This window comes from Cyprinodon tularosa, unplaced genomic scaffold, assembly GCF_016077235.1.
Source record: "Cyprinodon tularosa strain WSP-4 unplaced genomic scaffold, ASM1607723v1 ctg1330, whole genome shotgun sequence".
NCBI lineage: Eukaryota > Metazoa > Chordata > Actinopteri > Cyprinodontiformes > Cyprinodontidae > Cyprinodon > Cyprinodon tularosa.
Window position 1 is genome coordinate 7563 of NW_024038149.1, and position 27383 is coordinate 34945.

At 39.7% G+C, this 27383-nt stretch overlaps 2 gene segments (V, D, J or C); both read left to right on the top strand.

Annotated features, from left to right (window-relative positions):
• The first annotated feature begins 7331 nt into the window (after positions 1-7331).
• On the top strand, positions 7332-8470 carry LOC119778446. The segment is given in 2 exon segments: positions 7332-7449; positions 7734-8470. Coding segments are annotated over 2 exon segments (531 nt in total).
• Positions 8471-21476: 13006 nt separating this feature from the next.
• Positions 21477-22223, top strand: LOC119778438. The segment is given in 2 exon segments: positions 21477-21614; positions 21770-22223. Coding segments are annotated over 2 exon segments (420 nt in total).
• Positions 22224-27383: the final 5160 nt, after the last annotated feature.

A 27383-nucleotide genomic window follows, 5' to 3' on the forward strand; every position in this document is an offset into this window, starting at 1 on the left:
ATGTGTAGCTGAAGAACCTCCATCCTGAATGAGACTGAAGTTGAAGTTTAGTTTTACATAAACTTCAACCCTGTTTAGTAACAGGGTTGAAGTTTATGTCAAAACTTTACATTTAAACTACTAACACAGAGAATATATCAATGATAAAACAAAATGCTTAAAAGGTGACAAAGAAGTTTTTTCAACAAAATACCCAAACATCTGATTTCAAGCTTAACTTTCATATTTTATTTATAACTTGCTCATCATGATGGAGGGTTGAGAACTAAGAGGCTTTTTTTTTTAGGGGGTCAAGATCTATTCCTAATATCTTCTAAATTACCAAATAGATCTTGAGCCTCCTTGTGCATCATTATATAAACTTCCCTGGTAGGGACATGAAATGTCCCCCAGTCCTTGAATGACCCCAATACTGAAAACGGGATAAGTGATTAATGTCCATTAAAGGTCCAGGAGGAAGATGGTGGGGATTTCTTCACTAAATCATTGGTGCTCAGCAGATGATGTCCAGCAGGGCAAACCTTTCAGAGGCCCTGAAGGTGCTGAGAGCCATGATTGGTTTAAGCTATCTGACCCACATGCAGAGAACCACTCAGAGACCAATGGAAAAAAAAAAGTTTAACAGGTTTATTAAATGTAGATGAATAACAGAAGTTGGATCTTGAACTCAGTGGACTGGTGAACTGGAACTGGAAATTCTGAAGGGGAGATCACAGTGATCAGTTCAGGGACCGTAGGAAATTTGACTGAGGCTTTAAATTTACAGGAGACGGACTCACGTTTGAGGGGGCTCTTGTCGTTCCTTGAATCCAGCTTGCAGGGGTAAATCCAGAGAAGAGGGAACTTGTTGGAGGGCTGTCACATGCTTGTCAGGAGGCCAAGCTGTCTTGGAGGTGCCACTTCACCCAAAACAACAAAACTAAACCAATGTAGAAAACCAGATCCTGTGTTTAGCTGCTAATTTGGCCAAGTAACAATGGCTCATTGTTACAAGGGTGGATAGATAGACAAGCGTTGGACCCAGAGGAGTAAAGGAGCGGACCGTCACTTGGATTTGTGAAGAGGACTTGAACGGATCATGTGGAGGTACTCCCCTGCTCAGTGTGTTCTCAGTTAAGGGGGAGAAGGTCCAGGTATCCAGTTTCTCAGGAAGGCTTCCTGGTGAAGAGCAAAAACCAAAACCAGATTAGTCTCAGAGGAACAAGTCTTAGGATAGATCTGGCTAAACTCAGCTTGGCTAGAGTACCCAAAACTGGCAAACACTCTGGAGTCGAGGTAGTGACAGACAATGCTCAAATGCTCCTCCAGTAATGATCTTAAAGAGCCGCAGGTGTGCAGGGAGGCCCAACGAGGACAGGGCACCACCTGGTGGTGGAGGGAGAAAAACACACTAACAACCCACACAAACTGGATTCCTAACAGAGAGGGAAATTTACAGATGGAACTTTTTCACATTAAGCTACTTTCAGGAGTAGTAAAGGATTTCCTTAAGTTGAATAACTTTATATTCAATGCCCGTCCAGGTTGGATGCCATATTATGTTGTGAATAACTGCTATATTCAATTCCCGGCCAGCTGGGAATTCATATTACGTTTTGATATTTGAAGATGTTCATTTCCCTCCCCGGCAGGGGTGGCAAATATCTTTTTAATCAGATATTATTTGGACTGTCATATATTGTTTATGAATACACATCCTACTAGCTGTGTGTTAGAACAACTAGTGAAAGAGTGGTTCAAGCTCAAATTATGGTCAAACAGATAATTCTGCACATACATGTAATAAGTTCACCAGAACTTCTGCAACTTATGCAATCTCCTCTCCAGTCATCATGTCAAGATGTAACATGGACACAGGTTCCCAATGTCCAAAACCAAGATCATGGCACAGGGAACAACACTTTCTACACAAGTTTTGATGATTTAATGTTTCTTCTGTCTGCTGAGCTTTTGATGATGTATGGAGGTCTGTGTTATATAAGGTTAAAGGTCAACATCATTACTGCAGGTAATCACCCTGTTATTGTTGCATTATCAACGTAAAGGTTGGTTCGAAACGTTTGAAACTTTTAGGCTTTAATAGAAACTTTATTTCTCTGTCTGATTACATCATTTCATGAAGTTCATAATTTGCTATAATCAGTTACTCAGTACTTAAGGAGCCTTTTTTACCAAATACTTTTTATTCTTCAGTAACTTCTTAGAAGCTATTTTTTACTTTCACTCCAGCAAAAATCTGTTAAAGTCGTTAAAGTCATGCTGCTCTTATTTGAGTATTTCTGGCTCTCAGTAAACGATCCAGCAGGCTGTGGTTGGACCGGCCAACCAGAGCCTGCTGCTTCATGAGGAGATGGAGAACAGCTATGCTGAACGAGGGGCCCAATTCTCTGAGCTAGAATTTATGTCTTTGATGAATTGAGGACAAGAAGCTGTGCATGTTAAGCAGGAGGAAGAGCAGCTGAGAGCTTCAGGGAGGAGCTGAGCTGTTACTGAACTATAGAAGAGACACAAACTTCCACATTCAACACAGTTCAAACATTAACTCTGATCATCATGCTGTCTTTGCTCACATCTGGATTTACTCTGCTGGTTCTGCTCATAGGAACAGGTTAGTTGGAGTCTTTCAGAGAACTATTTAAACCTTGTTGTTCTTCACTCATGAGTGTTTGTTTTTCATTCAGGTGTAAAATGTCAAAAAGTCACTGCAGCAAAGACTGAGGAGTTCACTTTAGAGGGCGGCTCTGTTACTCTGTCCTGCACTTACAACAAAGGTTCCACTGATTTTTTGTTTTGGTATCGACAATATCCTGGAAAAAATCTAGAGTTCCTGAAGTCCCACTTACCTTCAGGTGGAATAGAATATCTGGACAGAATGAAATTTGAAGGAAACAAGGAAGAAATGAATATGACCATCTCCTCTGCTGAGCAGACTGACTCTGCTGTTTACTACTGTGCTGTGAGGCCCACAGTGACAGGAAACACCAGAACTCTGTACAAGAACCTGCAATACTCCACTACATCCACTAGAGGGCCTCACACACTGTCATTCAGCTGCTCTTAGATTCTTTCCTTTTTACTGATTCTGTTATCACCAGTCAGATGAATCTCTGTTTAATGAGTCACTTCAAAGAAACTGAATGTTTCTGCAAAGACTCTCTGTATGGTTTGATAACAAGTTATGTTAAAAAAAGAAAAAGGTTTTAAGGTGAAACTATTTCTTAAAAATATTATGGGGTCATTAATGTTTACGAGTTAAATAGATGTATATTCAGTTTTTTTTATCAGTAAATGGATGAAATATTGATTCCAAACATTGGTTACCATAACGACAATGTGATATCATTTATAATATCCATTATTTTGCTAAAGCTAGAGCTAGCAGCGAAACGGCCAGTGACTGAGCTATGGCATTAGCAGCAGCAGAGACCAAACCATTACCCGGCTCCTTCCTGCGTACTGCCCCAGATTCTAACCCTTGTGTCCAGTCCAGTTCCAGTACACCCAGTGCTTCTTGTTTTTGTAAGAAAACATGCTCATTTTGCCCAGGCTGCTATCAAGGGGAAACAATCTCTTTAAAATTCTGCAAAACTTGATGCTTGCTCTTGATTCACAACTAGTTTCACATTTTCACTAATGAGGGGTATAATAATTGGAAAACAAATTGGAAATGGACCAGGGACAAAGCACACATCATGTCAACGCAACTTAAAAATGGTCTAAAATGTCCCACAGAGTGGCCACAGGCGGAAACCATTGGAAATCTGTTAGGGCCCACATGTATTAGAAAAAATAGATATCATATTAAACAATTAAAGAAGTAGTTTGTTTCCTAGCAGTAAATTAACTGTTTATCCCCTTCCACCTCACAATGCCACATGAAAAGAAGTGTAGTTATTTTTGCTCATGCTATGGATGCATTTGTTCGGACTTTTGCACATAAAAAGCCAATAACTAATGTTAATGACTGATATGAGCCCAGCTGTGTAGAAGCAATAAGAAATAAAAATATCAAAACCGTTCATTTATCATGTCTGCAGATGATCTCGCTCTCCAAATGGAATTGAATGAATCAGATTAGCTAGCCGAATGAATATAAGGGGTAGAGAGTAGCCGCCTGTGGCCCGGGCTTCCTGTCACAACTCCAGTCCGCCGCGCGGATGACTTCATACACACTCCGCTTTGTTTTTAAATGATATAAATATAAAAAATATAACCGCCAGTTATATCCACATTAACATGAATTCAACAGACTGTAATAAACAAATAAATGGAGGCAGAAGATGTCTTTCAGTCATCAATGCACAGATTCAGCGACATACAGGAGCTCTTTCAAGCTGGGCACCGTTTCATTCACAACACCTGTCCCATCAACCAGGAAGCAGAAATACTTTAATAATCCCAGGGATAAATGACTTTAGTTACATAACTCAATATGTAATAGAGTGACTATAGGACCTGTTTGATTTAACACAATTTCATACAATATATACAGCATATAATTAGGGGGTCCCTGCTCCGTCTCACCATCACTTTGGGGGTCCTTAGCCTGAAAACGTCGAAGACCCCTGATCTAAAGGATTTTACTGACACAAAAATGTTTACTGCCTCTATTTCTTCACATTCTTACTTCATTTAACTAACTTGGTTTACCTCCACAAGCAAAGGAACTGTTGCCTCAGTGGTAGAGATAGATCTTAGAGATAGAGTAACAATCTAACTGCATTCTCTTTTTAGATATAAGATGGTATGTGGAATTCTATTGGTTTCTGTTCTGCTGACCTGTGATGACGAATGATTACCTGCATATGTTTGGCCATCTGGTGTGGACATATACTGAAAGGTACAATATGTCCACACCCAAAAGTCCTGCATCCACAATACGTGGATGCAGGACTTTTGGCCTCATTGACCTTGAGAGGACATAGATTTAGGGAAAACTTAAAGTTGGGGCCATATTATGTGCACTCACTGAGAGCAACGCTGAGGGGTCCAGGCCTTAGGTAGCATTGATTCTCTGCATTGTCTGCTCATTGCCATATATTTCTGTTATAGACTGGGCCTTCAAACAAAGGTTTTAACTGCCAACACGTCTGTGTGAAGAACTACCAGATGTTTTAATGAATCTCTAAAACCTGTATTTTCTTTTGGGTTTCCTGTAAGTTTTCAAGGTTTGGATTAGAAATATTTCAATATTAACCCGTCATTGACCGCAACGTGTTGCACATCTTAGACAGCCTTGAAAAATAGTAAAAATGACTGTAAAGAGGAGAGAACAGTCCATGGTGGGGGTGTGAGGGGTCATTGATGATGTTACAGGCTCGGGACACGCAGTGCTGGGATGAAATGTCTTTTATGGAGGGAAGAGGAGCCCTGATGACCTTCTCTGCTTTTCTAACCACTCTCCTTGCTTTTTTCCAGTCAAAGGCATTGCAGCCTCCTCACCACACAGTGGGACAGCTGGTCAGAACGCTCTCTATGGTGCTTCTGGAGAAGGTGGTGAGGATGGGTGGGGGCAGGTCTCCTCATTCTCCGCAAGAAGTGCATGCACCTGTGTGCCATTTTGACCAGTGAGGTGGTGTTTACATTCCAGGAGGAAGGCTCAGAGAGACAAGCTGGAGGAAGTCAAACGAGGTGAGACTAGGACCCAGCAAACAAGAACTGAAGAGGGAGAGCATTTAAAGGAGACTGAGACAAAGAGAAGACTAATGAGCAGATTGGGAACAGGTGAGCACAGGGCAGGAGAGGAAAAGAGATAGGGAAAAAAGAGAACACAAGAGGGCAGCAGAGGGGAACAAATAAAAAAAAAACTAGAAGACTGGAAATAACTAGAAAACACAACAAAATAATAATTAAACCACAAAGAATATAAAACATGGAGCAAAGCAAAACTGGAAACTCAAAAGAAAACATAACAGAGCCAAGACTGAAACAGTAACTAAGAATGAACAGAGAACACAGCAAAAATAAAAATAAAACCACTAAAACTAGAAAACAAGGAGAAAAGCAAAGCTGAACACTAAAAAGAAAATATAACAGAACGAAGAATGAGAATTATACTTTTGAAACACAATTTTTCACAATATGTTTTCTTCTTCCTGTTTCTCCTAGTTTATCTGTTATTATTGACTTAGTGAAATAATCAAATCCGATCATATTTAGTCATTTCCACTATTGGGAATATTACTTTTATTAAGCAGTTGTAGTTTTACATTTAGCTGTGAGTCAGTCTTCAAACATTAAACTTCTAATTGTAATATGTATATAACAGTAATGTATTATGTAATCTTTTTTCTATTTCATTAGTCTTTAGTGTTTTATTTCCTTTGTTGTTTTTTTTTTTTTTCGTTTTGTAGATCCCATACCATCTTGTATACAAAGAAGACCCCTAAGTTCCAAGAGACAGGTCGACCTGATGAGCCGTTCAAACAGAAACAAAATGTGTAGCAGTGGACCAATCCAATAGAGCTGACATCAGACTTAGGGAACAAAAAAAATCTAAATGACCTAAACCTGTGGAAAAATAATGAAGAGAGTACAGTCAGTCCAGCTTTATGTGGCACTAAAAAGGCATGGCCAGGTATGGGAGCAGGAAGGAACTGGAGCGGGTTTGCCTTAGGATCCTATGGTTTTGCTCAATAAGAATAACAAAAGAAGCCAAAATAATCGCAAAAAAAGATAAACAAATATATAAATATAATAAAAAGCAGAACACACCATGCACTTGAAACAATATAAAATAACAATCGGAGACTGTAGTTTAAGGAATTTAACGTTAATAAAAGTAATTAATCAAATTAGTCTGTAACTGGAAAAGAGTCCTCTTCTTTTCTGTAATGTTTTAATATCACTGGTCATTTCTGTGTCACTTACTTTAAAAGAATATCAAAAAGTTTATTTTTTTTTTATTAAAGTCATTAAAAACTAATGGCTGATTCACAATCAAATGAGAGACTATTCCACTTCTTATAAATGATAAGAATGATCCCTCATAGATCTGAGAGGAGAAACAGTCTGAAATCAGAGCAGAGAAAGACCCCCACTGTCAGAGGAATTCAAGAACCAAAGCAGACAGAACAGATGTTGTGAGGAAGATGATGTCACTGCATCTCTGTGACACGTTTCCTCTGTTTGTCATCACTCTAAAATGGAGCTGAAAGCAAGAAGAATGAAGAACTTTGAAAAATGTGTTTGATCCACTAACAAGCTGCTGGAAGCCTTTTGCTTTATTGTTCATTGACACCTTCTAGCTCCACCAGAGGGCGCCATCATCCAGTAGGCGGAGCTCTCCTTGTGCTCTGTGTTCCAGCATTGTGTCAATTATAAGTGTTGCTGTGAAGAGAACAATAGTCAGACTGAATGTTGAACATCAGCTAGTTTCTCCTGCTGATTTAAACCTTGTTGGACAGATGGAACATTGGCTGTGGATTATTCTAGCTGCTCTTTTCTTTGGTAAGATAGAAAGCTCAACATGTTTCCTCTTCAAACACTTGAACACATTACTGAGCTCTACATGAAGAGCTTTAATGTTCATTCTACAGAAAATCAGAGCAGATCATTTCTGCTGCCATTTGTTACCTTGTAGAAACACCTGATATGGTTCAAAGTGACAATGATCAGAGAAAATGACATCTATTCTACATGGAATAGAAGTCTTTAAAGCTGCTGATTGTTCTCCTTTAATCAATCATCTTTATTGATTCATCTCTTCCTCTGCATGTTCTGTTCTTCCTCAGAGTGTAAAGGAGACTCAGTGACGCAGACAGAAGGACATGTTGCTGCTGCTCAAGGAGAATCTGTGACTCTTGGATGTATTTTTGAAACCAGTGCTTCATATCCATATCTTTTCTGGTACCAGCAAAAGGAAGGCAGTTCTCCAACCTATATGCTGAAGCGTTACCCAGGAACTGCAGAGAATGATCCAAAGTTCAGCACAGACCGATTTAATGCTGATCTCAACACAAAGAAACAAAAGAAATCAGTAAATCTGACGATCCAGGATCTCCGTCTGTCAGACTCTGCTGTGTACTACTGTGCTCTGAGGCCCACAGTGACAGGAAACACCAGAACTCTGTACAAGAACCTGCAATACTCCACAACATCCACTAGAGGGCCTCACACACTGTTCCTCCTCTATGGTTTGTTAGGATTCAGTCTGATTGTTTGTGCAGCTGAGAATAAAGCAGACATCAGAGTGTTTGCTGCATCATTGAACTCTTTATGATGAGAAGGTTTGGGTCATAAAGGAGGGATGATGGAGGCTCCAGGATGGAAGTGCAGCCTCTGCAGGATATCAGCACCATGGACAGAGTGCTGTTCCACCATCTAGAGGTGTTACTAAAAAACTTTGCCTTCAAGTCACTGAAAGTCTATACAGTGACGCATGTCAAGAGGCTATAATCTCATGATGCATTCAGGTAGATTAGATGATGCATTTAAGTTCATTTTATTCACTAAAACAGTTTTACTGTCATCAATGTCTTAATATCTGAAACCTCTTTGGCTCTCCACAACCATTATTGAGCAATTTTTCTTCTTCTTTTCTTCTTTCTGCTTGGTTTCAGGTACTTAGAGATTCACTTCCATACAGAAAGCCCACACTCTTATCTTCAGGTAACACAGTATACATGTCAGATTAAATAATACTACTTATACTTCAGGTGTTACTTTACTGTATGTCTTGCATCATGTCTGTTGGTTGTTCTGTTCTTTTTCCATCTCTTTGCAGGTGATAAAGCAGACTGAAGATGTTTTATCGTTATCTTCCTTCTATCTCCTCTTTCTTTCATCTTTTCCCTTTTTTTCTGTTTTTCCTCTTCTGTTCTATTTATATTGCAGTGTCCATATAATCTGTAAAACTCCATGCATAATTGTCGTGGGAAAAAAGTATTCGACTATTCATCCTAGTTAAATAAACATAGATCGACGGATTTCACTCAGTCGGCACATTTATTCATATCTTTGCAAAGAGAGAACAGTTCATCATACAGCCCTAATGGCACAGCATTCTGCCCTGTTCTGCTAGAGCAACATTCATTCCTCCTTACTTACAACAATGGAAAGTAGTCAGAGTCAAAACAAATTACAAACACTTTGGTTAAACAGTAACATGTTATGAATAAACCTTGAGAAAGAATGTGATTTGTTATGGGAAGAAGCTCTGTCTGCTCTACAAACACCATCCTGCAGAGAATGGTGTGGCCTTGAGAGAGAAACAGACTGATTGAAAACTTTTATAGCGAGTAAATAGGATAAATTAATATATAATTGAAGAGGAATCAAAAAATTTCCGACAACAGTTCACCCTTTCGATTATAAAAGGATATTATCCTTGCGTAATCGATATAAAAAAGGAAAATTGATGAATATAAAAAAACTAAAAGCTAAGAAACTAAAATTGTGAATATATGTAAAGAAAGTAAAAAAATAAGAAACTAAAATAAAAAATAAGAAAATATATCAAAAATGCACAGCTGCATTAAGTCAGTGGACTTAAATGATTATAATAGATGGAAAAATTATGGAAAGGATTATGATAGCTAAAATATGTTGCCAATAAATAGAGCCCTGGAATCACATCTTAGTTGGCAAAAATATTTACTGTTTTTCCCCATGATCATACCTTTATGGTAAAAGTTCTATTTGCTGAAAATTTACATTTTTAGTTCTTATAATTATCAGTTATCCTTTTTCTTTCCCTGGAAAGAGAAAAGTTCAAATCAGTCAAAACAATAGACTCCTTCATCTCTACAAACTGTAAGTCAAATTATTAATCTGAGCTTCATTAAAAGTAAAAAAAAAAGGATAAATCTCAATGCAAAATGTTAAAATCATAACACAAAGTTGTTTCACGCAGATGACGAGTTCAGCTCTTCAGAATCAGGCTCAGTCAAAGCACACATTGAAATGTTGGAGGATTTAATCTCAGCGCTCCTCTTCCCCAATGGTAGCTGAGATGACCCGATCATCAGAGTTCATTCTCTAATCCAGAAATCTCTGCCAATACTTTCTATCAGCCATCAGCTGCTCATCTAACACTTGGACTTTCTTTTTTTTATCAAGAAAAGTAATATCAAACACTTAGATACTAAAAATGTTAATCTTTGATTAAAATACAACACATCACAACACATTTCCCTTCTCATTCATGTTGTAGGATTAAAAATCAAAAAGCCAAAACTGATGTCAGACATCTTGAGGTGGGCGTCTTCATCTTTCTGTTGATGTTGGTCCCTTATACAGGCGACATTTTGAACGTTGTCTACAGAGCAGCTGGTCCTCAACACATCAGGTGGATTACTGATGTGTTAATTAACCAATCAGAGGGGATTATTCTGCCCCTTTATTCTGATTTGTTGAAGCTTTTCCTGGTTCCTTCCTGATGAGCTCAGATGAGCTCTGATCACTTCCTTTTGATGACTTTGAGCCACACCTCCTCCTGCCGAAGGATGGAAGGATGGCTGAGATGGTCCTCCATCAGGGTCTCCAGGCACCTTGGTCCGTCTGTAAAGGCGCCTCTAAGGGAAAAAAGGTCTTGTAGGTGATTTTAATGTGTCACCTGTCAGTCCCAGTCTGGCCAGAGGTCAGTGGTCTGGCCCATTCTGTGGTCCAGGAACGGGTCGACCCATCATGAGCTCATGGGGAGGAAAACTGGGAGTCAAAGTTACCAACATGCTGAATTAAAGGAGCTGAGGGAAGGACAGATCAGATTCAATTCAATTCAATTCAGTTTATTTATATAGCGCCAAATTCACAACACATGTCATCTCAAGGCACTTCACAGTTCAACCAGATCATACAGTCAAATTGATACAAAGTTTTCTATCTAAGGAAAACCAGTTGATTGCATCGACTCATTGACTCAATACAATCCCTCACACTAAGCATGCTTGTAGCGACAGTGGAGAGGAAAAACTCCCTTTAAACAGGAAGAAACCTCCAGCAGAACCAGGCTCAGTGTGAGCGGCCATCTGCCGAGGCCGACTGGGTTCAAGAAGACGGAAGCAGAGACACAAAAGCAGCTGTAAAAGGCGGCCCCGTCCAGGAAACACACAGCCAGGCAGACGAGCTCCGAGCCAGCTCCCATGTCAGAGGACGAAGAAAGCACATCCACCCAGTCACAGCACAGTTGATGTTTCTTTCCAGGATGACGTCACAGCCAAACAGGAACAGACGAGGCAAAGCTACTCTGAGGAAAAGCAGATAGAGCAGAAGGTTAGAGATTGAACTAACAGATTCTGCAGAATAGGAGAACAGAGAGAGAATGAAGCAGAATGATGAAATGGGGGTCCCTATGTCCTCCAGCAGTCTAAGCCTATAGCAGCATAACTATAGAGATAGCTCAGGATAACCTGAGCCACTCTAACTATAAGCTTTATCAAAAAGGAAAGTTTTAAGCCTAGCCTTAAAAGCAGACAGGGTGTCTCCCTCACGGACTAAAACTGGTAGTTGGTTCCACAGGAGAGGAGCCTGATAACTAAAAGATCTGCCTCCCATTCTACTTTTAGAAATTCTAGGAACCACTAGTAAACCTGCAGATTGAGAGCGAAGTGCTCTGTTAGGAACATAAGGAACAATCAGATCTCTGATATAAGATGGAGCTTGGCCATTTAAGGCTTTATATGTGAGAAGGAGGATTTTAAATTCTATTCTGGATTTAACAGGAAGCCAATGAAGAGAAGCCAGGATAGGAGAGATGTGATCTCTCTTTTTAATTTTCATCAGAACTCTGGCTGCAGCATTTTGGATCAGCTGAAGGCTTTTAACTACAGTTTGTGGACTTCCTGATAGTAAAGAATTACAATAGTCCAGCCTTGAAGTAACAAATGCATGGACTAGTTTCTCAGCATCACCCCTGGACAGGAGATTTCTAATTTTTGCAATGTTCCTCAGATGAAAGAAGGAAATTCTAGAAACCTCTTTGATATGGGATTTAAATGACAGGTCCTGATCAAAAACAACACCAAGATTTTTTACTTTATTATCTGAAATCAGTTTAATCCCATCCAAATGAAGTGACTGACCAATCAGCTTATTTTTCAAAGACTCTGGTCCAAAGACTATAACTTCTGTTTTGTCTGCATTCAGAAGCAGAAAGTTAAGAGTCATCCAGGTTTTTATGTCTTCAAGACATGCCTGTAATCTATGTAATGGGTTAGCTTCATCTGGATTTATAGACAGATATAGCTGGGTATCATCAGCATAACAGTGAAAATTAATCCCATGCTGTCTAATAATTCTACCAATTGGGAGCATGTATAAAGTAAATAGAATTGGTCCTAGCACTGATCCCTGTGGTACTCCACAGGTAACCTTTGAGCATGTTGAAGATCTATCATTAACATGAACAAACTGAAATCGATCAGATAGATAAGATTTAAACCAGTCTAATGCTGTTCCTTTAATTCCAACAAAATGTTCAAGTCTTTCTAAAAGAATATTATGGTCAACTGTATCAAATGCAGCACTAAGATCCAACAGGACGAGCACAGATACAAGTCCATTATCTGAGGCCATGAGAATATCATTAGTGACTTTCACCAGAGCTGTTTCAGTGCTATGATGAGCTCTAAAGCCAGACTGAAACTCTTCAAAAAGTTCATTATGGTGTAAGTGATCGCAAACTTGCTTGGCAACTACTTTCTCAAGAATTTTGGATAAGAAAGGAAGATTGGATATAGGTCTATAATTAACCAAGTCATCTGGGTCAAGAGACGGTTTCTTAAGCAGAGGTTTAATTACAGCAACCTTAAAAGCTTTAGGTACATATCCCTGAAACAGAGATAAATTAATCACATCTAAAATGGAGGAGGAGATCAAAGGGAATACCTCCTTAAATAACCTGGTTGGAACTGGATCTAACATACAAGTTGAAGGCTTAGATGAAGACAATAATTTTGCTAATTCAGAGAGTTCAACTGGATCAAAGCAGTCTAAACCCGGTTCAGATTCCATGACTACCTCAGGTACAATCGCGGATAGAGGAGTGCTTATGATCTTATTTTTAATAAGATCAATCTTATTTATAAAGAATCCCATAAAATCATTGCTGCTAAGAGCAGGTGGAATGGACGGTTCAACAGAGCTATGGCTCTGGGTGAGTTTGGCAACTGTATTAAAAAGAAATCTAGGATTATTCTTATTCCCCTCTATTAATGAGGAGAAGTATGCTGCTCTTGCTTTACAAAGGGTCCTCTTATACAGCAGTAAACCATTTTTCCAGACTAGGAAGGACTCCCGCAGGCCTGTGGAGCGATATTTTCTCTCCAGTTTCCTAGCATTTTGCTTCAAAGTACGCAGCTCTGCATTAAACCAAGGAGCAAGCTTTCTATTTTTAACGGTTTTCATTTTCAAAGGAGCTGCATTGTCTAAGGCAGCACGCAGAGAACTAGCAACCCCATCAACAAAATCATCAACCTGTGAAGGGGAATAAGCTATGCTTTTGCATTCTGCAGCACTGCTCAGCGACAAAGAGGAGAGAGAAAGTGAAGCAGATTCTTTAAAATTTATAACTGCACTATCTGATAAAGATCTACTAAAATGTAACCTTCTTTTGGGGGAGGAGAACTCTGTTAAAGTAATCCTGAAGGTTATTAGAAAGTGGTCAGAGAGGACAGGGTTGTGAGGAAATACTGTTATTTCTTCACATTCTATGCCGTATGTCAGCACAAGATCCAAAGTATGAAGATGAGAATGTGTGGGACTATTCACATTTTGAACAAAGCCAATGGTGTCTAAGATAGCATTAAAGGCTGCTCTTAAGCTATCGCCTTCAATGTCAGCATGGATGTTAAAATCTCCCACTATGATGACCCTGTCAGTTTTTAATACCAAATCAGAAAGGAACTCTGAAAACTCATCTAAAAATTCAGAGTAAGGACCTGGTGGACGATACAAAGTTACAAAAAGAAGAGGTTTTCTTGCCTTGAAATTTGGATCAGGGAAATTAAGGGTTAAATGTTCAAAAGAGTTGTAGGTATTAACTGTTTTGGGAGTAATCAGTAAGTCAGACTGGAAGATTGCTGCTACTCCTCCTCCTCGCCCAGAACTTCTGGGTATGTGAAAATTTAAATAGCTTGAAGGAGTTGCCTCATTTATGCTCACATAATCCTCTTGCTGCAGCCAGGTTTCTGTAAGGCAACACAAGTCAATGTGATTATCACAAATCAAGTAATTAACTAGCAGACTTTTAGAGGAAAGAGATCTTATGTTAAACAGACCGCATTTAATTGTTTTAACTTTTTCCCCAATTGGAGTTATTTTTATTTTTATTAGATTATCATGATTTACTCCTTTAGGAATATTTGCTAATTTATTAGATTTTGGTCGTGGGCAAGACACTGTCTGGATGGAGTAAAGAGTGGGTAACAGTAGAGAAGCTGCAGAGATGTGTGTTAAACTACAACTCTGCTTCCTGGTCTGCACCCTGGGTGGTCAGGGTTTTGGAGGACTAATAAATGTGGCCAGATTCCTAGAAAGAAGAGCTGCACCATCCAAAGTGGGATGAATGCCGTCTCTCCGAATCAGACCAGGCTTTCCCCAAAAGGATTGCCAATTATTAATGTAGCCCACGTTGTTTTCAGGACACCACCTAGACAACCAGCGGTTGAATGACGACATGCGGCTAAACATGTCATCACTGGTCAGATCAGGGAGGGGACCAGAGAAAATTACGGAGTCCGACATTTTTTTGGCAAACTTACACACCGAAGCAACACTAATTTTAGTGACCTCCGATCGGCGTAACCGGGTGTCATTACCACCAGCGTGAATAACAATCTTACTGTATTTAACCTTATCCTTAGCCAGTAGTTTCAGGTAGGATTTGATGTCGCCCGTTCTGGCCCCCGGCAAACATTTGACTATGGTCCCTGGTGTCTCTAATGCCACGTTTCTGACTATGGAGCTGCCAATCACCAGAGTGGGCTTCTCAGTGGGTGTGTCACTGAGTGGGGAAAACCGGTTAGAAACGTGAACGGGTTGGTGGTGACCAGTGGGCAGAGATCCACGACTACGCTTTCTGCGTACAGTTACCCAATCGCCTGGCTGCTCAGGCACTTTTGGAGGACAGCTACGTGGGGGGCCTACTTCAACAGCCTGAAGCCTGGATTCTAACTCTGACACCCTCGCCTCCAAAGCTACAAAAATACTACACTTATTACACATACCATTATCACTAAAGGAGGCAGAGGAATAACTGAACATCTGACACAGAGAGCAGGAGAGAGGAGAGGAAGAAGGAAGAGTTGGAAAAGAGTCAAGGGAGGGAGAGAGAGAAGCCGTAGCAATGCTAAGCTAGCGCTAGCCTAGGCTAGCTACTCCTTGCTATCAGAAATAAAACAGTGTGAAACTGACAAGTGCTCAGTAGAAAAGTGCAGCAGAAGGTGCTATGTTTTAAAGTAGTCAGTTAGAGTTACTTAGATACAGAGATATCACAGAGAAAATAACTTAACTTCGGGTGGAATTCCTCTGGACAGCTGCAACAGCTGCACACTCAGTTAATCCAAACAGGAAGTGAGGTCAGATGTTATCTTACTCTTTCACAAACAATAGTAGCTAAAACAAGTTAATGTAGCTTAAACAACTTTAGATTAAAATTGGAACTTTGTCACAAATCATTGAATTATTCCATAATTTCAAACTTACCCAGTAAATTTACTGGGTAAGTTTACTCGGTACTCTTTATCACTTCTGCACCTCAGAAATCCAAATTTCTTCTCCTCAGCAGAGGAGGGAGGGAGAACCTGCAGCGCTGTAAACAAGGGGAGACGCTGCAGCACAGCCTTCTCTGTTGCTTCCACCAGACATGATGTGTGTGGAAGAAGAATATAGGCTTTCCATCCAATTTCAAGAACGATGTTTCCAAGGCGAAGCAAAATCAAAGAACCAGAAACATTCTTTTCATGAGGTGAAGAAACACCAAACCAGGGGTGCAAGAAGCTGAACCATCAACAAACATCAACAAAGCTGGTTTTTCCCAAACGCACATCAGACAGTCAGGCTGAGGTGTTCAAACTTCATCCAGCAGTCTATCAGTCGTTTCTGTCCTCTGCTGCTAAGAATTACCTTAATAGATCATTTTCCTTTATAAGGCCATTTTATTCCCATATTTATTAACTTTACTGGTTTAGTCATAATTTAGTATTTTATTTAGGTTGTTTATTTATTCTGCTCTCAATTATCAACCCAAATTCCACATGGACTGTTCCAGATGGAAAAATAAACAGCATCTATATGGATCCTTATTAGTTTAGCTTTGCTGTTTTTCTCTTGTTTTATCCTCTTTCCACCCTTTTCTTCATCAGAACAAATAAAATATGTTCTGTTGAAGAAAAACCATAAAGTTTCAGTCGATTTAACCTCCAGATATATCTGAGCTATGGATCCATTGAGAATAGATCATTTTAAAGCCTCCACCATTCATCTTAATGGAGGAATTAAATCCTGTTATCTGTTTGTAATTATTGCATGCAAACCTTCATAGAGGTGTGTGTCAGGCCCTTTTCTCTCACTGGCGGTTGGGGGGCCCTTAGCCTCCCCATCTTTACCAAACCTCCTGTAACTGGGTCAGCGGTAAAAGCAAAGCAACATACCACAAAATCATGAAGAGATGAAGCTAATCTCTCCGAGTGGCTGCTGTGGAAATAGAGAATTTGGTTTGTGACTAAAACCTGTGCGCATTTTACTACTACTGTGTCAGACCATGTTTGGACCCTTTTCTCTCTCTGGATTTGCCTAAGTTTTCATCTCCAGGTCCGTCCATAACATCATGAAACATGGTGACAGCAGGAAATGAACAAAACGAGACCCGTCCTGTCTTTAAACAACCACAGGCCTGATAATAAATGTTTTATTTTCCAGTCCTGAAGCCGACATAGGAAAGGACAGTTGCTGCTGAGTTTTTCTCTTTTAAAAAGATAATTTTTGGTTTAGATATTTAAGGTTGGTTCTAATTTAATCAGAAATTATTATACTGACTCTAAAACAAACATTGTTTAGTGAAAGCCAACCAGTCCATACATCATTACCCTCATTTTAGACATTTTCCCATAGTCAGTCAGTCAGTCTGTCAGCAGCATTTTCTTCATTGCAAGATGCAGAAAGGAATCTAATAAGAGAAAGTTATCAAGTTTTTCTTGAATAGTTGGAAGTCTATGAAAAAGGAAAATAAAATAAAATAAAATTGGTCGATCACTTTACCCTTTACTGATTGCTGCCAACAGGTGGTTTCAGTCCTGGAGCCCCCTCACCTCAGTCCAAAAAGGTTAGCCACTTCTCAAACAAAACAAATAATTAGATGATTAAAAATAATTTAGCACTGGAGAGAAGGAAAGCCTTATGTTGGTGCACCTCCTCCTTGTTTCCCCACAAAAAAAATTCCCCAGTGTCTCTGTCCTCATGGTTTTTTTCACACACACACATTGTGGAGCAAGTTGCAGCTCAGGTGAGTTTTTAGGGTCAGGGGTTCAGAGCAGATGAAAATCCTTTTGTCTTTTTTCCCCCCTATTTTAACTCATAATTTCCATCCGGTTGCTGTGTCGGTGTGTGTGCGTTGGGGGGAGATTGATGCTTGTAGCAGGCTGTCTTTATGCGGGGGCATCTCCTCCAGGTCTGAATTCCACAAGGAGCGGCTCCGTTCAGGGAGTCCATGTTTAAAGGGTAGGGAGTAAAGAAAACAATGATTAGTTTAAGGAAGAGTTTCAATGTTTCAAATGAATAATAATAAATAAAAAATTAATAAAATAAAATTGTTCATCTTTACCATATAAAAGAAGAAGCATTTTATGAGGTAAGGAATGTTTTCTCATCAGTTGCCCCACTTCATCCTTCAGTCACTTTAAGTCACGTTCCCCTCTCACCACATTCATTTATCATCAACATATCTTTGCTTTTCTCATCAACTTTTTCTCAACATGCTTTTGCCTTTTTCAGAACATACTTTTCACAATTTAATTTTGTTTTTTGTAATGTACTTTTAGGTTAATTCTTCCATTTTACAAGTGTTTTCTCGTTTAAGCTTTTAATTTCACCTTATTTTATGCCCTACTTACTTTTTTCTGTAATAATTTAATATTTCTTTAGCTATGAGTTATTAATTTCCTGTAAAAATTTAGAGTGTTGTGATAATATAATATTGATAATAATAATAATAATAATAATAATAATAATATGAGATATGAAGCTCACTAGAGTGAAACGCACTGCGTTGGTAATTTGGGTTATTTTGTTCTGAAAGCCCTAAAAAGAAAAAGCGACGACATATTTGGTCAAAGACATGCTTGAGCAGACGTGTCTACGTACAGACAGAATCCCAGTTCACTCACACCCATGCTTCTGGGAAGAAGAGATAGAAGGATCCTTGTTTGTGCATGCCCTCTGAGAGATTTGCCCACGACGGTCGGGAGAAAATCAAAGATGTTTGATTTCTGATGGGGAAGTGGTCGTGGGAGGTTGATCGCCCCTCGTTACCTCCTGTAAATTACACGATGCACAACCAGGCTGAAAGTCAGCCCGATCGGAAAATTCTCGCACAACTGGAAAAAGGCTTTGTTAGGCTACTGTACTATGCCTTGAACTCAACGCTATTTCTGACATTTTGATAAAGCTTCCTAAATGGGAAGCAAAATGTTTTAAACTTGGAAACAAAGTTCAGTGGATTGTTTTTTTTTTTACTTTTTTGACGCTTCTGTGAGATGTAGAGGCTCCTGATGTGGTCAGTTGATAGTGATATACCAGGGCTCGATCTTAACCATTGCCCGATCGCCCGGGGCAAGTAGTTTTTATTGTCGGGAGAGTACAAATTTAATTGCACTTGCCCGCTGCAAAAAAAAATATTTATCACTCAAAATTACTTTTAAATTACCGACATTCGCTGAAAACGACCCACAAGCGCTGCCTGCGCCATTTTGGTTGTTTTGTACACATTCTGACATCGTGATTTGAAAAAGCCGCAAGATTTTCCGCCAGATGGCGTGATTTTTGACCGGGAATTGGCGCAAATCAGACACATTTTTTTGGACTTAGCAGGCTAAAAAACAACAAGGCAAAGAAATGTATGTACAGTAACACACCCACCACCTATTTTACCCTCCACCCATTTCACCCACCACCCAGATAACCCTAGATTAAAAAACTATCGGTCAGGGATTAGGAAAATTGGCATAATTGTATGCCATGCGCACAGTGTAAATATGGCTATCATATGGCAGTCTTCTGTACTGTGGTGCAGGTCATCCATCAAAAAATGTTCATTAAATGTTTTTCTCTCAGACATTGGAGAGGTGCATTTAAAGGTTATAGAGCTAAACATGTTAGATTGGTGACCTGTTATGTTCTTATTATTGTCTTGTTGCTGCATTTATTTTGTCAGGGAAAACTAATCCCGAGTCAGTTAAAAGTCAGGGAATTCTGAAATGATGTCAGACTGTGGAAACCCTGAATAAAATAACTATGGATAATGATTCTCTACAAAAGTCACATTATATTAATAGTATTATCTTTAATAAACATACCGTGACTCTAAAATAAAAGTTATTCATTTGTGACATTGACTTCTGTCTTGTGATTTATCTGAAGTTTTTAACCTGTCAAGTTACAATTTATATTTTTCCAAGCACACAACAGTTTAAAGCAAAGTTTAGTTTGAAAAGAATGTGCAGGAAGGATTGAAAAGCATGTTAACACGGTAATGTAGGCTTGAGTTCATTATCTGACGCATGCATAAATGTTATCCATGTTAATGTGGAAAAACCTTATTTTAATAAGTATGTAGATGTGAACAGAATGAGTATTTGTTTCACTTTTTTGAAGAGGTGGGGAAACAGCAATAGGCCAAATTTTCAGATGAATGTTTATATTTACTTTTCAGTTGTTTCTTTTCCTCTTGCCACTCTCCCCTTAGGGGCCGGCAGAGCTCTCTACTGTAGGCCCCACAAAATTTGAGACCTGGAGAGAACCCTTGACCCTTTCACTCCCACCCTCACCCCTTTCCACCAACAGAGGGACACAATTCTACTAATAACACTTTCAATCTATTTATTTCATTAGTCTCATAAAAAACAGGTTGTAGGGGTACATTCCTGGCTTTAAGTTCGATTTTTGTTGTTTAACTATACTGTCCCAGTTTCCTTATTTGTCTTGAAGCGATTTATTTATTTTTTTATATGAGCTGTCCCAAGATTTGATTTCAGAAAACTGTTCACCTTAAACTATATGCAACAACCTTTGATAACAATGAACATTAAAAAGATAATTTTTACACGAAATATATGAAAGAGATGCAACCAAGGCAAAGAAATGGGCCTCATTCCTATTGTTACAAGTTAGTGCAGGTACATATTTCTTGTAAATGTCGGTTCATCACGAAGTTTAGAATAGAAAAAATATCACTAACTATGCAAGATTTATTCCAGCGCTGTAACAGCAGAGGTTATGGAATCCCTCCACCATAGAGCCATGGGTCCAGAAGTCAGAATATTTGCAATTCTTTTATTAAAATTTGGCACATTTACAGAAATGTCTAAAAGTCTCCAGTGTCTCTTTAAAAAAACTACCACTGGCCTTCTTTCCTGTGATTATGCATCTTAAATGAATTTCATAGCTTTAACTTAATCCAAAGTCCTAAGTGGAAAAGATCATTCCTCTAGAGCCTGGTAGAAGACTCAGACCCTGGTTGGTTCTGGCTAAAACGGTGTATATTGGTCCTGACAGTCTGTGAGTCATTGCCTCAAAAGGATTTTCAGTAATCCCAGATAATATGACTTAGTGGCTGATACCAACAAGGGTTGTTTGTACCTGACAATCTAAAACTTTTAAGTTTGATGGTTTAGTACTGTCTCTTATCCTTTGGCCTTGATCTGTCTCTCCCATATAAGTACAGATATCTTAGGAGTCCCATTAATGGCCTAAGTTTTTCCTGGGAATTATCATTTCTAATGGAGTTAGCACTCGGGCACAAAAAATGTATCCCAGAATTTGAAGGTCTTCCTTGATGTCAAGGAGCTCATTGGGAGAGAGCTTGGCTGTGGGAAAGCAACATCATTAAACAGGGGTATCTTGAAAGCATTTGGTCTGAGTTGGGTTGTGGGGTGACAAGGGTTTAATGGGGGAAACGGTCTGGGTTGGTGTTTGGGTTGGTGGAGAGGAATTATTGCAAGTTTAACATATTATCAGAATACCAGAAAAAGTCTCGTCTCATCAGAAATGCTGTGGCAATGGTCCATTGAGAAGCATCTTAATATCAAGATCTCGTCCTCAACAGACAAATAGTTCTATTTTCTTGGCCATCATCCATGGCACCAGAGTAGATTTTGAAGGTTCAGGTGCTCTTCGGTGATCCTTTAAGATAAGATATCAGTATGTTTTGTCATTTGGCACCATGCTTGAAGACTTCTACATGTTTATCTAGATCTTCTATCTCCACCAGAGGGCGGCATCATCCAGTAGGCGGAGCTCTCCTTGTGCGCTGTGTTCCAGCATTGTGTCAATAATAAGTGTTGCTGTGAAGAGAACAATAGTCAGACTGAATGTTGAACATCAGCTAGTTTCTCCTGCTGATTTAAACCTTGTTGGACAGATGGAACATTGGCTGTGGATTATTCTAGCTGCTCTTTTCTTTGGTAAGATAGAAAGCTCAACATGTTTCCTCTTCAAACACCTGAACAATGATCAGTGAAAATTATACATACACTGAATAGAAATCTTTATTTTGTTTCATTTAATAAATCGTCTTTATTGATTCATCTCTTCCTCTGCATGTTCTGTTCTTCCTCAGAGTGTAAAGGAGACTCAGTGACGCAGACAGAAGTTCATGTTGTTGCTGCTAAAGGAGAATCTGTGACTCTGGGATGCAATTTTACAAGCACCCGTACAAATGATGCCTTCTTCTGGTACAAACAAGAACAAAACAGCTTCCCAAAGTACATGCTGAAAGAATATCTAGGAAGACCTGAAAATGCACCTGAGTTCAGCAAAGACAGGTTTCATGCAGAGCTCAAGAACTCAACATTTAACCTGACGATCCAGGATCTCCATCTGTCAGACTCTGCTGTGTACTACTGTGCTCTGCAGCCCACAGTGACAGGAAACACCAGAACTCTGTTCAAAAACCTGCAGAGAAATCACAAGGCAATACTCCACAACATCCTATAGAGGGCCTAACACACTAGCTTAAAGAGCCAAATTAATAAAATGTTAAATATTACAATAGTCTAGAAATCCTCTGGTAAATGATAGCTCGTTAATACAAAAAAGAAGACAAATATTTAATAGAATATAGGAATGATATGGACAGGATTTTTTTTAAAGAGATAAGAACCAAAACGGTGTAAATATATTTTGATCCTGCTGTAGCAAAATAAAAAATGTACTCAAGAATGAGTACCGTTATTTCAAATGAGCATTATAGATATACACTCAGCTTACATTATTGCACATTTACATTGATACTGAGAACAATGTGGGCTACATTGATAAAACAGGATAACTTCGCCTGATGCAGCTTTTCTTTCTTAAAATATGGCTAAATGTAGGAGTCCTTCAAAACACTGACAACCCAGGATGCAGACCAGTCAGCAGAGTTTAACACACCTTTCTGCAGCTCCATCCAGATAGTGTCTAGCCCATAGCCAAAATGAAATAAATGAATGATCATTGGCACCAAAAGCAATTGGTTTATCTCTGGAAGGTGAGGAAGCACCTGAGGTAAACACAGAATCTGAACCGGGTTTAGACTCTTTTGATCCAGTTGAACTATCAGTTAGCAAAACTGCTGTCTTCATTGATTACTAATTTTATTTATGAGTTAAACAATGCAGCTTAAAATGAAAAAAAAAAATGCTTGAAGAAAAAACAACAGCAGAACTCAGGGCTATGGTTAATACTGAAAGTAAGAGCATTTCCACACGCACGATGCGAAGGGAAGTCAATGGATTGGGACTGAACAGCTGTGTAGCCGTAAGAAAACCACTAATCAGTGAGGCTAACCGGAAAAAAAGGCTTCAATTTGCTAGGGAGCATAAAGATTGGACTGTGGAGCAATGGAAGAAGGTCATGTGGTCTGATGAGTCCAGATTGTTCCAGAGTGATGGGCCAATCAGGGTAAGAAGAGAGGCATGTGAAGTGATGCACCCACCATGCCTAGTGCCTACTGTACAAGCCTGTGGGGGGGTGTTATGATCTGGGGTTGCTGCAGTTGGTCAGGTCTAGGTTCAGCAACAGGATGTGCTCAGAGAATGAGGTCAACTGACTACCTGAATATACTGAATGACCAGGTTATTCCATCAATGGACTTTTTCTCCCCTGATGGCACAGGCATATTCCAAGAGGACAATGCCAGGATTCATCGGGCTCAATGGTGAAAGACTGGTTCAGGGAGCATGACTCATCATTTTCACACATGGATTGGCCACCACAGAGTCCAGACCTCAACCCCATTGAGAATCTTTGGGATGTGCTAGAGAGGGCTTTGCGCAGCGGTCAGACTCTACCATCATCAAAGCAAACTCTTGGTAAAAAATTAATGCAACACTGGATGGAAATAAATCTTTTGACATTGCAGAAGCTTATGGAAACAATGCCACAGCGAATGCGTGCCGTAATCAAAGCTAAAGGCGGTCCACAAAGTATTAGAGTAAATCACCTTTTTTTTGGTGGCGGCTTTTCTACTAAAAGTAGAATGGGAGGCAGATCTTTTAGTTATCAGACTCCTCTCCTGTGGAACCAACTACCGTATTTTCACGACCATAAGGCGCACCGGACTAAAAGGCGCACTCTCAGTTATGTGTCCCATTTCTGTATTTAACACACACATAAGGCGCACCGGACTATAGGGCGCGTTTTTTATATACAGGTACAAGTCCTCTACTACCTTTAAATACCTCTACTGCGTATTTAAAAATACAGCGGGGGCAAAACTGAGTATGACTGTGCTTTATTCATGTATTTATTACAAAGTATTAATCAAACCTGGCAGCTGGCCGTGAGACAGATGACACAGCGCTGTGATCACTCCTAAATTAACTTAAAATCCTGAAACCTGCCAACGGAATATGTTCGCTTTTATTGCCGGTATCCTGGTGCCTGCAGCTAAAATTATTTAGATGAAAAACACCTGCCAGCAGCCGCGGTGAACCCCAGGCTGCCCAGCCTAGAGGCTGCTGATGAAGAGATTTCTGCTGTCAGCGCACCGCTGGTATGTGGGGGTCTGAGCGCCTCCGACAGAAATAGATAATCTGGATGAACTGACTGCAATTATTAAGTTTTCAGGTGGCCTTTCTCACTTAAAAACATATTAAAACTACTTTATTCCCACTGATCACAGCAAATATAGCTGCAAGATTTAGATTATTTAGATGAAAAACACCTGCCAGCAGCCGCGGTGAACAAAAGGATTTCTCCTGTCGGCGCACCGCTGGTATGTGGGGGTCTGAGCGCCTCCGACAGAAATAGATAATCTGGATGAACTGACTGCAATTATTAAGTTTTCAGGTGGCCTTTCTCACTTAAAAACATATTTATACTTATTTATTCCCACTGATCACAGCAAATATAGCTGCAAGATTTAGATTATTTAGATGAAAAAACACCTGCCAGCCACCGCGGTGAAGCGGAGGAGACGCGCTCAGAGGCTGCCATTGAATTAAGCTTTCAGGGAGAAAAATAGAGCGGGAGCAAAACTGAGTATGATTGTGCTTTATTCATGTATTTATTACAAAGTATTAATCAAACCCATCAAAGTCATCATCCTCTGTTATCCTCAGCATTCCTCTGAATAAAACAGCTGCGCTAAATCAGACATGCCAGTTTCCCCTTCTTCGCTGTCAGAGTCACTTTCCGTGCAGCGCAGCTCCTCAGAAATAATGCCGGCTTTTGCGAAAGCTTGAACAACAGAGCCAGCAGACACAGTCCATCTACAATCCATCCGCAAACGGTGGCGTAACTTGCCTGGCGCTGCCTTCCACTTATCCTGAAACTGTGGTCTCCGTCTGTCATCCATCGCTCCCACGCCGCTCGCAGCCTTACTGTGAACGGCCGCTTCAAACCGATGTCGAGCGGTGGAAGTTCCTTTGTCAGACCCCCCGGGGTAACGGCGAGCACAGCGTTCACCCAGCCTTTTCATTTGCGTTAATATCATATGTCATCAGAGCGCTGTCTGTCTCGCTGCCAGCTCCCAGATCAGCTTCTCTGATTGGTTGATACGGCGCTTCCAGCAGCAAAACTTCAATTTTTCCATCTGAGCAGCAGCAGCGCGTTGGCGGTGCATCAGATGTTTAAACGCTCCCGACGTGCTGCACCAAAACGCGCTGCGGGACCTTTTGCTGCACCTATACGCGCGTCAACCATTGACTTTGCATGTAAACTCGCTGCTTCTGCTGCACCTGCTGGGTCCGGTTCACACCGATGTCGAGCGGTTGAACAGCGAGCACAGCGTTAATTTGTTTCCCCATGTTTTTTACATCAGCTGTGAGATGGGCACGCATGGAGTTACAGATTAATGGTGATGAGTGGAAAAAAAACACCTGGTCTCCTTACATTCAGCCACTCTTTCATCATCTCCTCAATGAGGTGGTCTCAAAAGTCGCAGTTACAACACACATAGGGCGCACCGCACATTTTGAGGGAAAAAAAAGACGTTTAAGTGCGCCTTATAGTCGTGAAAATACGGTACCAGTTTTAGTCCGTGAGGCAGACACCCTGCCTACTTTTAAGGCTAGACTTAAAACTTTCCTTTTTGATAAAGCTTATAGTTGAAAACAGAGTGGTGTCTCCTTATTCAATGGGTGAGTAGAGAATTAAGAGGAGCTCCGGTGAACAGCCCGATTCAGCAGGGGAGAATTCAGTCCATAAGGACCACTTTTCATCATTCTTCTTTATCCTAATTATTTTTTGCGATTCTCCAACATTTGTTAGCACCAAGCATAACTTTATTTTTGCTCTGCTTTTGTTCCTCTTTGACTGTGACTCAACTAAAGGGAGGAATACCAGCTGTGCTGCTGCCAGAGGTGGGAGATGTGAAGTCAACAAGTCATCTCTATGCAATGTAATTTTTTTTTTTTTTTGCCCAGCCACTGAATCAGAGGCCTGTACCACGAAGCAGGATTACAGGGTCAGAGTGACACTTCAGCCTCAACTGACTTTCTGGTATCACAAAGCTGGATCCAGTTAGATGTAACAAAGTACAAGTACTTTGTTACTGTACTTAAGTAATTTTTTATGTTTCTGAACTTACTGCAACAGATTTAACCATGGATACTTTCGACTTTTATTCAACTACAATTTACATCAATTACTTGTACTTTCAACCACACTACATATTCTAAACCTTTTTATTACACGTTATATTCACGTCACAATGTGTTTTTCATATATATATATATTTTGTTTTGTTAGAGAGTTTGCCAGTAATTAAATGCTATATTGGGATTGGTCCGCTGCATAACTGTACATCGAGCAGATACCGTAGGAAGCCATTCAAAATGGCCCTTCCCAGTCAAACGCCAGCTGAATGGCAGCCAACTTCCCTCCAAGTCCAAGCAATATATGTATAGTGCACTCCACAGAGTCATTTTATTGCTTTTAACCAGAATCGACTACTTAGAGCCACAGCTACTGTAATTTATGTTACTAAAGTTTATTCTTGTGTAGAAGTGGCAGAAGCGATGGGATAAAACTTCTTATCATTTGTAATTTGGAAATTCTGGAAACCAGCTTTTTTTTACCCAAGGTTACATCATGAACTGTCGGCAGCTGTCTTATAATGCTTCACTGTGCTCTGTTATCCGGGCACTTAAATGTTTGTGAGATTATACTAAAAAAAAATTAAACTTACTAGGTGCTTTGATAAAAAGCAAAATGATTCTGTTGTGATTTTATGTTCTTTTCCATTCCCAGCCAGCTGGGAGTTTATATTACTGATACTTTAAGATGTGTATTGCCCTCCCCTGTAGGGGTGGTAAAATATCTTATTTAATCAGATATTATTTCAGCTGTTATATACTGTTTATGACACACAGTCCTACTAACTGTGTGTTAGAACAATAGATGAAAGAGTGATTCGAGCACTAATCATGGTCAAACAGTTATTTCTGCACATACATGGAATAAATTCACCAACACTTCTGTTCAAAATATAAGAGTTTATTTACAAAAATCATTCAGCTCCAAGTCAAACATATTTCAGTTTAACACTCTCAACTAAAGCTAGTGAAACTAAACTAAACTAAATGAAACTACTATGTACAAAGAGAAAGGGAACATGGTTGAGAACCATATTACAGTTTAAGATGGATTTTGTGTTTGAAAACCAAAGTTTATCTGGAAGAATTTGGGATATGATCAAATTAGCTTTTCACTAATTTGAAAGAAATTGGAATGTTTTCAGATTCACA